Genomic DNA, 14,688 nt, shown 5'->3' on the forward strand with positions numbered 1-14,688 from the left:
TCTTTAATAGGGAATAGACTCAGGCCTTATATGTTGAACCAAAGTGGCCTCATATTACTTCTTTATATAATTGCTAAGTTAGTATTGGGCCATGTCAGTAAACATATTCATTGGGTTTAATCGAATTACATATCCAACATTCTCTATGGTGCGTGGATATTAAATGGGGAGTATATAAATAATCCAATATTTCACTAATGTATAACTAATGAAGCATCAAGATCATTGATGAAATAATTATTCTCACATGGGCATTAGGTACAGTTTGATAAAAAGCTATGCAGCTTAAACTTGATACATTTTTTATTGATTCAATTCCGTTATGATATGAGAAACCCATGGATTGATCATCTTCATAACTGTTTATTTATTCATGGGTAATGCCCTCAGAAAACAGGACCAGCAGCAAGAATTTCATCAGTGAGCTTGTCGTCCTCGCCAATCTTGTGAGCCACAAATCCTCCAAAGTTGTTCTTGAAAAGCCCACCTAGTTTCAGCAGAGTCTCCTTGTAAGCTTTTTTATCCGTCCACTTCCATTCAACACACCAAACAAATCAGTAATCAACAACACAAAAATATTATAAACAGAAAAAGTTCTATAATTAATCTCACAGTGTTCATGGGCTCCAATATATCTGAAGGCACACCCTCAACCGCAGTTGGAATCTCAAGCCCGAAAACCTCTGTTCGCTTGTATTCCGCCTTTAACAGGCTACCCGAGTGGATCGCATCAATGATCTTGCGAGTGTATGCTAGTTTGATACGGCTCCCAGACCCATATCTGCATGATAAACAAAAGCACCATCAGATTGTAAATTCTTCTGTAAATGACAGCCAGATTGGTTAGTAACTTATAACATTTCTGTACCTTCCACCTGACCAGCCTGTGTTAACTAGCCACCCTGTAGCACCATGCTTCTGCATCTTCTCAGCCAACATGGCTGCGTATTTTGTAGGCTGCAGCATTATAAACGCTGCCCCGAAACAGGCTGAGAATGTTGCCTGTGGCTCCTTGATCCCTTCTTCAGTACCAGCAACCTGTATAGAAATTCAAGTAGGTGATTTGAACTGAAAGATTAAATGAGTTTGGCGTGGATAGGCGAGCTTCCTACCAGAGCAGTGTAGCCACTGATGAAATGATACATTGTTTGAGCCAGGGTGAGCTTGCTCACGGGTGGAAGCACACCAAAGGCATCGCATGCCAGGAGTATGACATTCCTCGGGTGTGAGGCGACACACGGAATTTTGGCATTGGGGATATATTCGATAGGATAGGCCGCTCGAGTGTTCTCTGCAAAATAAATGGAAGTCAGTAACAGAATCCAGACACTTCCAACGATTGCCAACTGAATTGATGTATTATTACCTGTGACAGATTTGTCAGAGTAATCCACTTCTCTGGTGTGCTCATCAAATACCACATTCTCCAATACTGACAAATGAAAAGATAAGATAATTGGTTATGCAAGTGCTGCAGAGATAAGGTTTTTTATGGGTTTGAAAATGACAAAACTGAATTGGAATAATACCAGTCCCAAACTTGATAGCATTCCAAATGTCTGGCTCCTTCTCCCTTGACAGATCGATGCACTTTGCGTAGCAGCCACCTTCGATGTTGGATACACCGTTATCACTCCAGCAGTGTTCGTCATCTCCAATTAGGTAGCGGTTGTGATCAGTGGACAGGGTAGTTTTCCCAGTGCCTAAAATGTGCATGAATGTAAAGAAGCATAAATATGCATTCGGTACAGAGTGAAGCAAAGTATCTTGTTTCAACTCAAGCTCAGAGTAAGATGAGTGGGGACACATTGGGAAAGGGAAAACCCCTCATCGGAATGCTGACCCGATGAGACGTTACCTGATAAGCCAAAGAATAGAGCGACATCTCCATCTTTGCCCATATTGCAACCAGAATGTAGTGACAGAATTTGACGCTTAGGCATGAGATAGTGCATTACACTGAAAAGGCCTTTCTTCATCTCCCCGGCGTACTGGGTGCCGAGGATGACCATTTCCCTTCTAGCAAGGTTTAAATCTATGCTAGTGGAGGATGTCATGTAGTGTGTGTAACGGTTACATGGGAACTGTCCGGCATTGTATATAGTGAAGTCCGGAGTACCAAAGTTCTCCAGCTCTTCAGCTGTGGGTCGGATACACCTGCGACCGACCCAGTTATCCACTTGTACAAACAACTAATATATCATTTTACTTTGGAACCTTTCTGCTGCGGCTAAACCTTATGCAGCTCTCTCAGACCTCTCACATAGTAATATCAACGAGTATATCATGCATGATTCAAGACACAGATTGATATTTTCGAAGAAAACTTCTAAAACTTATCTGGCTGGCTTATGAGCACATATAACTGCAAACAAGAACATCATGATGAAAAAGAATTGAGTCAATTGCATTCACTTACATGTTGTGCATGAACAAGGAATGATACGCCCTGGCTGACACTATCCTAACTTTGATACGGTTCTGTGGATCCCAGTTCAGGAATTGATCATTCACAAAGACCTGAACATCAAAGACTCAACCTTGTTATAATTAGATTTTTTTTATTAAAACAAATTCTTGAATTCCATATCATAGAACTGAATAAAAAATTATTGGACGCCGCTTATAGTTGAATATTTTAGTAATTTATAATACCGAATCTAAAAGATAAGATGGTGAGCAAAAAAAGGGGCAGAAAGGGAATAAGAGAAACGGCCGAGACACCACCGCTCAAAGGATGGAAGTATGGCAATAAAGCACTAGAGAACAAAACTCTCTCCGGACTTTCTACACAAAATTTTCTATTAATAATTATAGTACTATACGGTTTCTGAAGCTACAAATCAGCACTAAATGTTCATTTTTTTTATCATTTGTACGAAAATTCATTTAAGCCCTCTGGTTGATGGAAGGTGCAGATCATTAACACGGTTCAACAAGCTTGTACTATTTAAATAAATTAATCAACAAATCATTGGATACCAAAGAAGTTCAGTGAATAGTATTCAGTATCTTTGCAGGGGCCTACTGAAAAGGACTTATTATCTCAGTAATTAAAGTTTGGTATGCAAGAAATCAGTGCACTGACACGCTACACAGTTTTTCTGAACTGCAACTAATAGATGATAGAAAAAGATTACCTTATCCAATGAATTCAAATAATCGACGGCTCTTTCTCTGTTCACCATAAATGTCTGCTCATCCATTTCGATGTTTGGTGATCCCCTTAAAACAGATGGACAATTAATTAATCAATCGTTGGATGTACAACTTTTTGTGGAAAGTGATTACTAATTTTAGAGGGAAAGGAAGAGAAAGAACACTCACTTTCCCCACCAAAGATCATGCTCAGTGGTTTCATCCCTGACAACGCGTTTGTCTTTAGGGGAACGCCCTGTCTTGGCGCCGGAGAGAGTAGCGAGGGCGCCGCTTGACGAAATGAAAGACCCTTTCTCATACTTGATTGCCTGCTCGTACAGCTCTGCATTCATTGCAAAATTATCATCCAATTCTTTTAAAAAAAAATTCAAAATTAAAAGCTGTTTGAAATATTACCAGCAGGCGATAGGTTGTAGAGGACGTGAGTGAATTTGAGAGAGCTGTCACTGACGCTGATGGTGGGGCTCACATGGTGGTGGTGGTGGTGGTGGTGGCTCACAACCCGCGGCGTCGCCGACTTACTCGCCGGATCTCCCCTCACCACCTTGGGCCCTGTCTCTCTCGTCAACGATGCCAATGACGCACTGATTTAAACACATTAACAAAATCACAATTAGAAGCAACAAAAGTGAAATTAAAATTCAGATCAAGCTGCGGATTCAAATTTTAGAGGGAAAATTGAATAAATTGGGCGTGAGATCGATCACCTGATGGACTGGAGCTGCTGCTTGGTGCGCTCTTCCTCGGCGAAAGGGCCTTGAATCCCGTTGAGCGGCGTAGTCGGAGCCGATTTCTTCATCTGGAGAGAATGAAGCTCGTCGATCGTCTGCGCCTTCATCGGCGTCGTGCTGTCGTCGTGGCAGACTTCGTCGGCTCTCTTCTCCGTGTGAATCTTCGCCAGACCGTTCCGCCCTGTCGCATCGTTATTCATGCCGTTGGCCGCCATTGCTTATCACTGCACCACAATCATAGAAATTTACACATAACTAAGCGGTTTCCATCACTTCAATTTAATGTCATGCTCATGATTCATTTTTTCAGCTCATTTTTTGACCTTGCTTGCAGTTTCGGAAATTGCCCTGCAACAATAATAATTTTAAAAATTATTGAAGCAGAAAAGGTACTAAGAGGGAAGAGAAACGCGCCAGAAATCGGAGGGGATAGAAACGGAAAACTTAAATGAAATGTGACAGAGGTAATAATGTGGAGTGGTGTATCATCAAAGTGAAGTTGATGAAGGAGAAGGTGATGAGGTATGAAGGTTGAATTTATAGGACGTGGATGTAATACTTAACCACGATATCAAGTAGAGAAAGCAACCATGGTTAAGTTTTAAGCCTAACTAGTCAACTGTACTTGTTAAATAAATCCAAATTCCATCTTTATTAGAGTGTCCACTATAAGCGGACACGCCCAATAGCCCCGCCCCAGTTTTTGTCCATAGCCCCAATTTTATTGTCCATAGCCCCAAAATTCTATTTCCGCCACTATAGTGGACACATCCAATAGCTCCAAAATTCCAAATACAAAATTCTACATTTTCACATCCCTCCAATAGCCGCGTCCTCGCCGCGAACGCGGCTATCCCGCGTCCCCCCCCAATAGCCCCAAAAGTTGTCCGCCCACCTTCCCCACTATAGCCGCCCGCCCACCGCCGCCCACCGCCCCCAAGACGCGGCTATAGCCGCGTCCTACTATAGTGGACGCTCTTAGAGCCTCTAATAACATCTGCTGTATAAAAGTTGTACTCTATCCAATTCATTAATAGATAAAATTCTCACAAATTCCCAGACGTGTATTTTGTTTTCGAGAGTAAATTACAAAAATAGTTATACACAGTTAAATCCTCATTTTTTCGATGTCAAATGAATTTATTTATACTAGTAATAGTTATATTAATCTGAGGCCCTTTTATAACGCAAAAAAATACTTATAAACAACTAATCAAAGCTTTTTTCTTTTGGATAATCTTTTCCTTTGGATCTAGTCATTATTTTACCTTGAAATCTGACTCGGTTTGAATATTTGACTTTAAATTTCAAGAAAAAAAAAACTAAATTGAAGTGACTTATGAGTTATGTGGGCGATAAAGTTGCCGATCATATAACTCTAGGGTTCGTTTGATTGGTATGAGAGTATTGTGTATGATAGGGTAGTTGTATAGGGTTTTACATGATAGTGCTGATAGTATTATATCTCAATCGGACGTTTGTTTGCGCTGATAGTGCAAATCATATAACTTATTTGGTCTTTGGTTGAGCTACTACAAAACCATGATAGCAATACTGATTGACAAATATGCCCTCATAAACATTTTGTATTGACCAAATTTTCCCTAAGCTTGTTATGGTGTAAACGGTTTCAATGACATGATATTGTGTTGTTGAATGCTTTGTTATTTTGTCCATAGCATAAGGTAATGCAATATGGATAATTATTCACAAGGATCCTCAAACAACCATAGCAAGTCCACCTTCTAAAAAATAAATTCCATTCATCATCAAATTAGAGATGAGTTTGAAATACATAATTTTGCTATCCACTTTTTGTAAAATAAAATTTCCATACATTATCGAATTGGAGATGAGTTTGAAATACATAATTCAAGTTACAAACCACAAAATAACTAAATTTAGATGATGAAACCTATGGCACAATATGAAGCAGAAAGGAACCAGTTTTGGAAAATGAAATATGTTTCTCTCGGACAATTCTACTACATAGCAAAGATTACTCAATTCGATTAGTGCAACAACCTACACATTGTTTCTCTCGGACCATATATCTCTAGCAAGATCATCTCTTTTCTTGTTCCAAGAGGCTGATGGTTCGACACTACTGATATGCTCAGCACCATCGTGTTCGGCAGCACTTTCATCCTCATTGTCGACCTCATTGTCGGCAGCACTTTCATCCTCATTGTCGGCCTTATACCCCATCGCATCTTCAACACGGCAAACGATCGTTCGATGACATTCCTTGCCTTAGTGTGTCTCAAATTGAACAACTCTTCTGGTGTTTGAGGTGCTTGTCTTCCGGGTCCCCATTCTTTCAAATGATATCGGACCCCTTTATATGGCGTCACAAAGCCTTCAGCATTTGCGTATGCATTTGCGGGCCAATAAGCGTGATCATGAAAGATATAAGGAGCATGTTAATTTGATAATTCCGTATTATCTCCTCTAACAAAATCAACAAGGATGTCATTTCATTACGCCTATCGTCACCCTGATGAAGCATTACACATATTTATTAACAGATTGTTGGTGAAAAACAAATGCATATAAGCTGCTAATTCAATCAAAGCTACAATCACAAACACAAACACAATCTGGATCTATATGAAATATATCACAAAAACCAACACAAGGCAAACAATTACAGGGTCATTAATGAACACAAAGCCTACCCACAAATTGATACAGCCAAAATAAGAACCAATCCATCAAACATCAGTCCTGCAATTGAGGAAGTAGTTCACACATTTTACAGAGTGCTAGTCATACACAAAATCGTTGGTACAATCATAAACACAAACCGAATGTAAATAGCAGTGAACTCAACAACTCATGTTCTTCTAACTCAACAACTAATTATAACAAGCAGATTCGGAGAAAACTGACAATTACAAGGCCATCACCAATCAGAAACAATACACACAAATTGATATAGCAAAGATAGGAACAAATCAATCATCAGTCCAAAAAATAAGCACGTTTTGTAAGCAATTCACCCCAAAATTTCACAAAGTCAGAGTCGGCAGGCTGAATCATCGCTGGTAGTCGATGTACAGTTTCGAATCTGACTATAGTTCAACGAATTTCTACTGAGTTGATAGATGAATTACAAATTGGTGTACCTTAGGAGCTTCTTCTTCACTAGCCATGGAAATCCGTTGCAAAATTGAGGTTCCCAAAACTGTCGAGCTTCCCAGATGGTTCAAGCACTCTGAGTCGATTTGAAGATTGGAATAAATTAGATTTGAAGATTTGAATCAATGAATCGGCATAAAACGTAGTGAATTATCTTCAATCGTACTGAATTACCGAAAATCGTCGGGGGCAAATTTATCGGCGGCGGATGTGAACTTTGACGCCGGTGCAATTTTTCGGCACAAATCAGTATGAAATAGAAGGAGAGGGGAGGAAGGGGAGGGGTGTTTTAGACAACAGATGTGTAGAACACAATCTGGATCGGCAACATAACTTCAATCACAGCCTTCAGCCTGGTTAGGCGTATATGAAAATGGCAGTTAGCTATCATAAATTTTTCCGGGTCATGGAGTTTATACCGGGTCTTCGTGTAGTTATATCATACCAATCAAACACTAGATACAACCTAGATAGCAGCCAATATCTAGGGCTATCATACCAAACAAACGCCCCCTAGGACTCAAATAAAGTTGTCCATCGACTGTATCTTGATAAAACAAATATTCCTCGATAGTTCCAATAAAATTGAGTCACTTCTTTTTTGCATTTGTTTTGAGCCTTATTTATATTATTTATACTTTTATTTTACTATTTATTGTACAATTTTCTCAAAATAAGTGAAAAAAAAGTGACACAATTTTCTTAGGACATATGAAATACTATTTATTATATTTATTATTTATGATTTAAACTAATTTTTAATCATGTAGATTTATCAAAATTTAAATGATTCCATGAATTTAATGTTTTTTTATAATACTCATGATTTTAATATTATTATACTAGTAGTATATACTCCCTCCGTTCCTCCGTTCCTTGTTAATAGAGGCATTTCTATTTGACACGGAGTTTAAGAATAATTGGTTAAATGGATAGTGAAAAAAGTAAAAGAGATAAAGAAAAAATACAGTAAAAAGGAAAATTAATTTTTGCCAAAAGTAGAAATGAGTCAATTAACTTAGAACTTCCCGAAATAAAAAAATGACTCTATTAACATGGAACGGAGGGAGTATTTGCTAGCTACAATATTTTGGTTTGACAAATATTTCGATGGTCGATCTATGAATAGAAGAAAGAGAAATAGGCAGCTACACCGATTATTTTAGCTGTCCATTTTTTTTATAACATTGAAGAAAGATATTTTCATTCTAATTCAAGAATAACCGATAATTATGTAACTTCATATATTAACATAAGTACGTTACAAATATTATTTTGTATTTTGTGAAATTGCATAAGTGAATTAGCGTTTGGGTAAAGTGTCCGGCCTAGCATGTAAACACACAATCAATTTCATATTCTAGGGCAAAAGGGATAAATGAAATAAGCAGTGACTTTTTTCAAATAGTACTAGTTATTAATGAAATTCTGAAATTGTAGGTTACGTTTACTTTTATTAAAATTAATTAATGCGCCTAATTACATTCGAGCAATCACTTGTTGTAGTTATATACTTGTATATGGAGTATCAAACAATAAAAAGGCTGTGTATCAATTAAAACTAGTAATGAAATATGTGTGTGAATTAGTTGTCACTTTTTTTCAAACATTGATGTCCAAAACAAAGGTTTGAGGTTCGTATCCACTGTGATACGATGTAAATTTCTATTTATTTATCTATAAAAAAACTAGTAATGAAATAATTGAAAGGTTTGGCCACATTTAGCTTATATTTTGTCGTCCTATATTTGAGTTGAATTAAAATTTTCGCTGCAAATGAAGCGTCGTATATTATCCACTTGGTGTCATAATAGTACATTTACAATCATAGAGTATGTGGTAGGTTCTCAAAAATGAAATTCATACTACAACTCAACGATATCCTTTTTTTGTAAATTCTACTATTTTCTTAAGTTTATTTTGCAGCAAATTAATGCGCCTAATTCTATATTCGACGAAGCATTAGGAAAATTGCTATATAATGGAATAAGTGATGATAGGACTGGGAGAGTTGACGATATTTTATTAAATAATAGTACTATAGTACTAGAGGTCTTTAGACAAAGGATTAATCACAATCTGAGATATTTTTGCAACATTTTGATACTTTAGAGCATCCGCAATGGTGCGGATGTCCCGGCGGACTTCCCAAAAACACTGCACTGCCACGTCATAAGGACATCCCACTGCACTGCCACGTCATAAGGACATCCCACTGCACTGCCGCCGCCTTCTTCCTTCCTTGCGGTCGGCGTTGGGAACCGCTCGGGCAGGCATCGGGGCTACCCAAGTCAGCTCCGACGAGTTGGCTAACCAGGTCTTCGGAGCCGGCGTCGGATAGGGATACCGACCTTGACCGTTTGGAGGAGCCGCTAGAGGAGGATGTTACGCATCCCCTATACTTCGGATGCTACCGCGTCTCCTTCCAAATGTTGAGGTACTTGAACGGCTTGTAGTTCATGGATTGGTAGGTGTTCATCGCGACAATGATGACGTCGACCTCGCTCCGGCCGCTCCCCGCCGACCGCTCTTCCTGGAGGTAATACCCCTGCAACTTTTGGATTTCTTCGTTGGCTCGGTAGATGGCGTTGCGCACCATACTCTCGTTGCGCTCGATTGTTCCCGCCGGCCGGTTTTCATTGTACCGGCGACAGATGCGCCACCAATAGTGATCGCCGAATTGGTTCGTGCCAACCTTCGAATCTTCGGAGATTGACAAGAACGCCTTGAACAATTGCTCCATCTCCGTCGGAGTGTACGGTGTGCGGACACCGAGAGTAGGGGAGTCAGAGTTTGGGAGGAGGCGGTCGACCTCGCTCTAGGCTCAGGTGTCCACCAGTATAGCCCTTCGGGAGCATCTTGGTCGTCGATCGGGTAAGGCCGGTAGCCACCCGGAACTCTCGAACTTTGGGTTTGAGGAGGGGCAGAAAATTCCGTTTCCGGACTAGGAAACGGTTGTGAACCGAACCAATCGGGGTTCCAACCGTGGGAGCCCGGGGGTGATCGCCTTCGCCGGACATTGTTATGTTGTAGGAGTGGAAGAAAGATTGAGAATGGAGATGAGAGAATGTAGATGAGAATGGAAATGAGAGAATGTAGAGGAGAATGGTGTATTGTGGTGTGAATTTTTGGGTGTGAAAGTGAGGGTATTTATAGAAGAAAATTTGTTTTTTTGGGGAAAAAAAATTAAAGTGGGTAGAAAACGGATATAATTTTTTTGGGAAGTGGGAAAATATTTTTTTATTTTTAATCAATTTTTTAATTAAAAACCGATTTTTTTAAAAAAATATTCAAATGCAACGGCTATGTCGTTGCCCAATCAACGCCGGCCACGTCACCTGCTCACTGGCACGGACGTGCTCGATGCATCGAGCAGCGCCGTGCCAGCGGCGCGAGTGCAGCGGCGGACAGCGTCTCCGTGCCACTGGCACGGACGAACGGACGTCGTCGTGCTTACCATTGCAGATGCTCTAATATTGTAGTACTCCCTCCATCCCTTAGAGCATCTCCAACAAGGAGAGATAAATGAAAGAGGTATATTATCTATTTACCTTCTTATAAAGTGAAATATACCATTCCAAAAAATTACACATTCCAAAGGAAAAAGGTATATAGAAAGGTAAATCATTTTTAAAAATAAAATAATAATATAAAATGTATTAAAAATCATAAAGTGTAATATTGGAGGAGGTAATGGAGAGGTAGTTATAAGATTTTACCTCTCCATCAATGGAGAAGGTAATGATACTTCTTCAAAATGGAAAAATGTATAATACCTTCTCATATACCTCTCCCCTTGGAGAATGAATTTTAATGAAAAGAGGTAAATATGGTAGTTATATGAGTTTACCTCTTCATTACCTCTCCCCTGGGAGATGCTCTTATAATTTGTCACCATGACTCGACATAGATTTTTAAAAATGTAATAGAAAATAGGTTTAAAAAGTTAGTGGTAGGTGAGTCTTACTTTTATATACTCTTATTAGTTTTATAATAAAAATGTGAGAAAGGTGAGTGTGAATGATTAGTGGAATGTGAGGTCCATTATAAAAAAATAGTAAAAGTGAAAGATGATAAATTTCTAGGGACGGACAAAAATGAAAATAAGTGACAAATTTTCAGTGACGGAGCGAGTAGTTTTTACATATAATTTCTCTCTCTTGTAGTCTCTCTTTTTTTCTCCATTTTTATCTCTCTCGTCAGTTTAATACTACATCTCATCTATTTCTACGTTCTCTTTTTTCTCTTAAGTTAATTTATTTTAAGATAAATATTCAATAAATGAGTAAAATTGTCCGAAAACAGTTTTAGAAATGGAGTATCTCAAATATGATTAACCATTTATCTAGAGGACTCTAGTAGTATTGAAATTGTGCAAACATTTCAGATGTACTTTTTTAGTACTCTTAACACTAACATATAATTTTAAAATTATGATACGATTGATTTTGAATGTATACCCTAATTCAATTAGGTGTTTGGTTTGTAAGATTGTATCCCATAATTAAATATATAGTGTGTGATTTATAAGATTTCATTCCACAATTCAATTCTAAATGGGTAATCATGAGATAATTAGTCATAGTTAATTTTCAATAACTAAAATAATTTCACAAACTCAATTTGTTGATTATATCGTAGCACTATTATTTTATCCAAAAAAGCGAATATCATCCTAGTAAACTATTTTAACTCACTGTAGAAGAATTTTTTAGATTTGGCCAATGGAGCTGGCATTGTAATCTGGCTCCACGTCACTCCTCGTCAATCTCCATTTATCTAAAAATTAAGCGCGTGAGTATATAGTTTAATTGAGAGACGAATACACACCGTATTCGGATATAGAGATGACGCTTACATTTATTCGTATCGGCTCACATTTCAAGGCATTTTGTTTTATTTTACTTTTTTCTTTTAGTTGAGAGTGGCAACTCCAATCCCATTCCCACCCCACTTCAATAAAAGCAATGATTAATTGTAATTGAAAATAAAAGGGATATTTGATCCCTGAAATTGATATACTTTTAGTCAAAATTTAGTATTTCATCCTTTCATCAATACACATTTTATTTTGCTAATGAACCTCCTATATAAAAAATGAACCTCCTATATAAAAGTAGGATTGACATTCTACTAACTATTTTTTCTCTCATTTCTTAAAATCAGTATCATATGAAATATGAACTTATAATCGTGGATGGATACCTATGAACTTTGATCGCAAAAATCATGAACTTAGATTTTATAATGAATTCTCCATAAATTTAGTTTTTTTTCCTAATTCATGGAAAATTTACTAACAAACGATAAGTTGATGAATTTATAGACCAAATTTTAAATTTATTAGAAAATACGCTAAATTAGGCAAGAGTTTGTGATATTATGGACCAATAATATTATATAAAATTTATTATGTATCATTTCATATACAAAATTTTATTTTAATGGGTATTTAATTCATATTTAATTTTGTCAAATGTACTGTGTAACCAAATAATTCATGTTTTGTAGTACTACTAAAATATAGTACTATCAGAGTCAAGTGATCATATTCATTCATCTATTTTAATATTAGATGTCAAATAAAATTTAGTACGTGAAGCATATAATTTAAGATTACGTTAAATTTAAATAATAAATATATACATAATTACTACCTCCGTCCCTAAAAATTTATCCCACTTTGACCCGACACGGATTTTAAAAAATGTAATGGAAAGTGAGTTGAAAAAGTTAGTGGATTATGGGTCCTACTTTTATATATTAGTTTTATAATAAAATGTGAGTAGGAATGGGTTAGTGGAATATGAGGTGCACTACCAAAAATGGTAAAAAATGAAATGGAACAAATTTTGGGGGACGAACGAAAATGGAAAAATGAGACAAATTTTCAGGGACGGAGGTAGTACGGAGTATCATTTAATACTACCAAATTTAACCATGTAGTGTGTTAGTTACTAGTATTACTACTGTAATTAATTACTCCGTATAATAAATCAATGACCTATTTTTTCTAAAATTATAGTGTTAAAAAATATCCAAATTATAGTAAAGATAAATTAGCCATAAATTATATCATGAAAATAGAGCTAAATTAAACAGTACTACGTATAAATTTATCTTTTCACATAATTTAAATAGGAGGCTTTGTAAAATTAATTGGTCCACAATATCACAAACTTTTGATATAATTTGGTATTTTCCATGAACTTAAAATTTGTACAAAAATCATGAATTTATCCCTTGAGTGAATTTTATATAAGTTCGGAAAAGAATAATTTCATGGGAAATTCACTACAGATCCTAAGTTGGTGATTTTTTTGTACCAATTTTAAACTTTGTAGAAATGCCAAATTTTGGCCAAATTTATGATTCTAGGAACCAAATTCCCAAAATAAAATATACTCCATCCGTCCGTCATTAAGAATCTCATTTGAGTTCGGCATGGATTTTAAGAAATATAGAGAAAAGTGGGTGGAAATCGATAGTGGAATGTGAGACTCATTTTTATAAGAGTACTAGATTAGTTTTAACATAAAACGTGAGTGAAGTGAGTTAGTAAAATACTTAAATTTGTAGTTTACCTACCATTTATAGTAAAAATGAACCGTAACTCCTGATCACGAATGAACTAAAAATAAACCGGGACTCCTAATGATGTACGGAGAGAGTAGTAGTGCTAGTAGTATTCATTTCTCAGCTATCACCAAATAAATAAGGCAACACAACTAAAATGCTAAGTGATGGGGTACGTACTAAACAAGCCCAATAGCAGTGACGGCCCATCAGCCCAAAGCCCAAGGAAGAGTATCAGTTCGGCATTACCAAAGAGTTCGGCCCCAGCCTACAGCTCGGTAAAAGCCGACCAATCAAGCTCTACTCTCAGATCGGCAAAAGCTGCTCGGCAATAGTTCAGCAGTTCGGTCTCAGTATTCGACCGAACTGGAAGATAGTCAACTCATGCAGGATCACATGCAGGATAGTGGACCAAGCACAGAGATAGTGGACTCATGCAGGATCTCATGCAGGATAGTGGACCCATGCAGGATCTCCATGACCTCCACGACATTCACAACCATCATTAGTGGTGATGCAAGCCACGATCTTAGTTCAATGTATAAATAGAACTTAGATCAGATAGACAGAAGTTAAGTTCTCTAGAGATCAAATATCAAATAGCAAGTCTGTATTGTAAGCTGTAGAAAATAGATCAAGCAATACAACTCTGCCCTCTTTTCTTCCCGTGGACGTAGATTTACCTCAGTAAATCGAACCACGTAAATCTCTGTGTCGTGATCTGTATTTTCCAGCATTCATCACCATCAAAAATTCGCCAAACCATCACTGGCGCCGACTGTGGGAAACAGAGAACCAAATTTGTGATAAAGCGAATTTTTGACCCTTTTTCCACCCCAAAAAAAAAAAAAAAAAAATGCATACCAGATCACATACTACCCGTAATACCGTTCGTGAAAACCATGAGGAAGCTAGTCCAGCCCGCAGGTCCGGAAAACAGCCTCGGGAGACATCTACTTCCAGTTTTCATGATGAAGGAACAAGCCGCTCAAAAGGTCCACACACCGAGTCTTCCCAGCAGCCTGATTTGAATGAGGCTGTCAAGCTGTTCTTGGCTGAGAAGCAGGATGAGTTCTTAGCC

The 14,688-nt window shown here is 37.5% G+C and overlaps 1 protein-coding gene across 1 annotated transcript; it reads right to left on the reverse strand.

Annotated features, from left to right (window-relative positions):
- Positions 1-202: 202 nt before the first annotated feature.
- Positions 203-4,388, reverse strand: LOC121775474 (phosphoenolpyruvate carboxykinase (ATP) 1-like). The gene is made up of 13 exons (XM_042172553.1): positions 4,214-4,388; positions 3,867-4,114; positions 3,556-3,743; positions 3,328-3,481; positions 3,141-3,225; positions 2,420-2,520; positions 1,859-2,157; positions 1,530-1,703; positions 1,367-1,432; positions 1,113-1,291; positions 869-1,038; positions 613-781; positions 203-530 (listed from the first exon to the last, which is right to left on the reverse strand). The coding sequence occupies exons 2-13, from the start codon at positions 4,103-4,105 to the stop codon at positions 387-389; spliced, it is 1,968 nt and encodes a 655-aa protein (XP_042028487.1). The 5' UTR covers positions 4,106-4,114; positions 4,214-4,388; the 3' UTR covers positions 203-386.
- Positions 4,389-14,688: the final 10,300 nt, after the last annotated feature.

The sequence above is a fragment of the Salvia splendens genome, chromosome 17 (genome assembly GCF_004379255.2).
Source record: "Salvia splendens isolate huo1 chromosome 17, SspV2, whole genome shotgun sequence".
Lineage (NCBI taxonomy): Eukaryota > Viridiplantae > Streptophyta > Magnoliopsida > Lamiales > Lamiaceae > Salvia > Salvia splendens.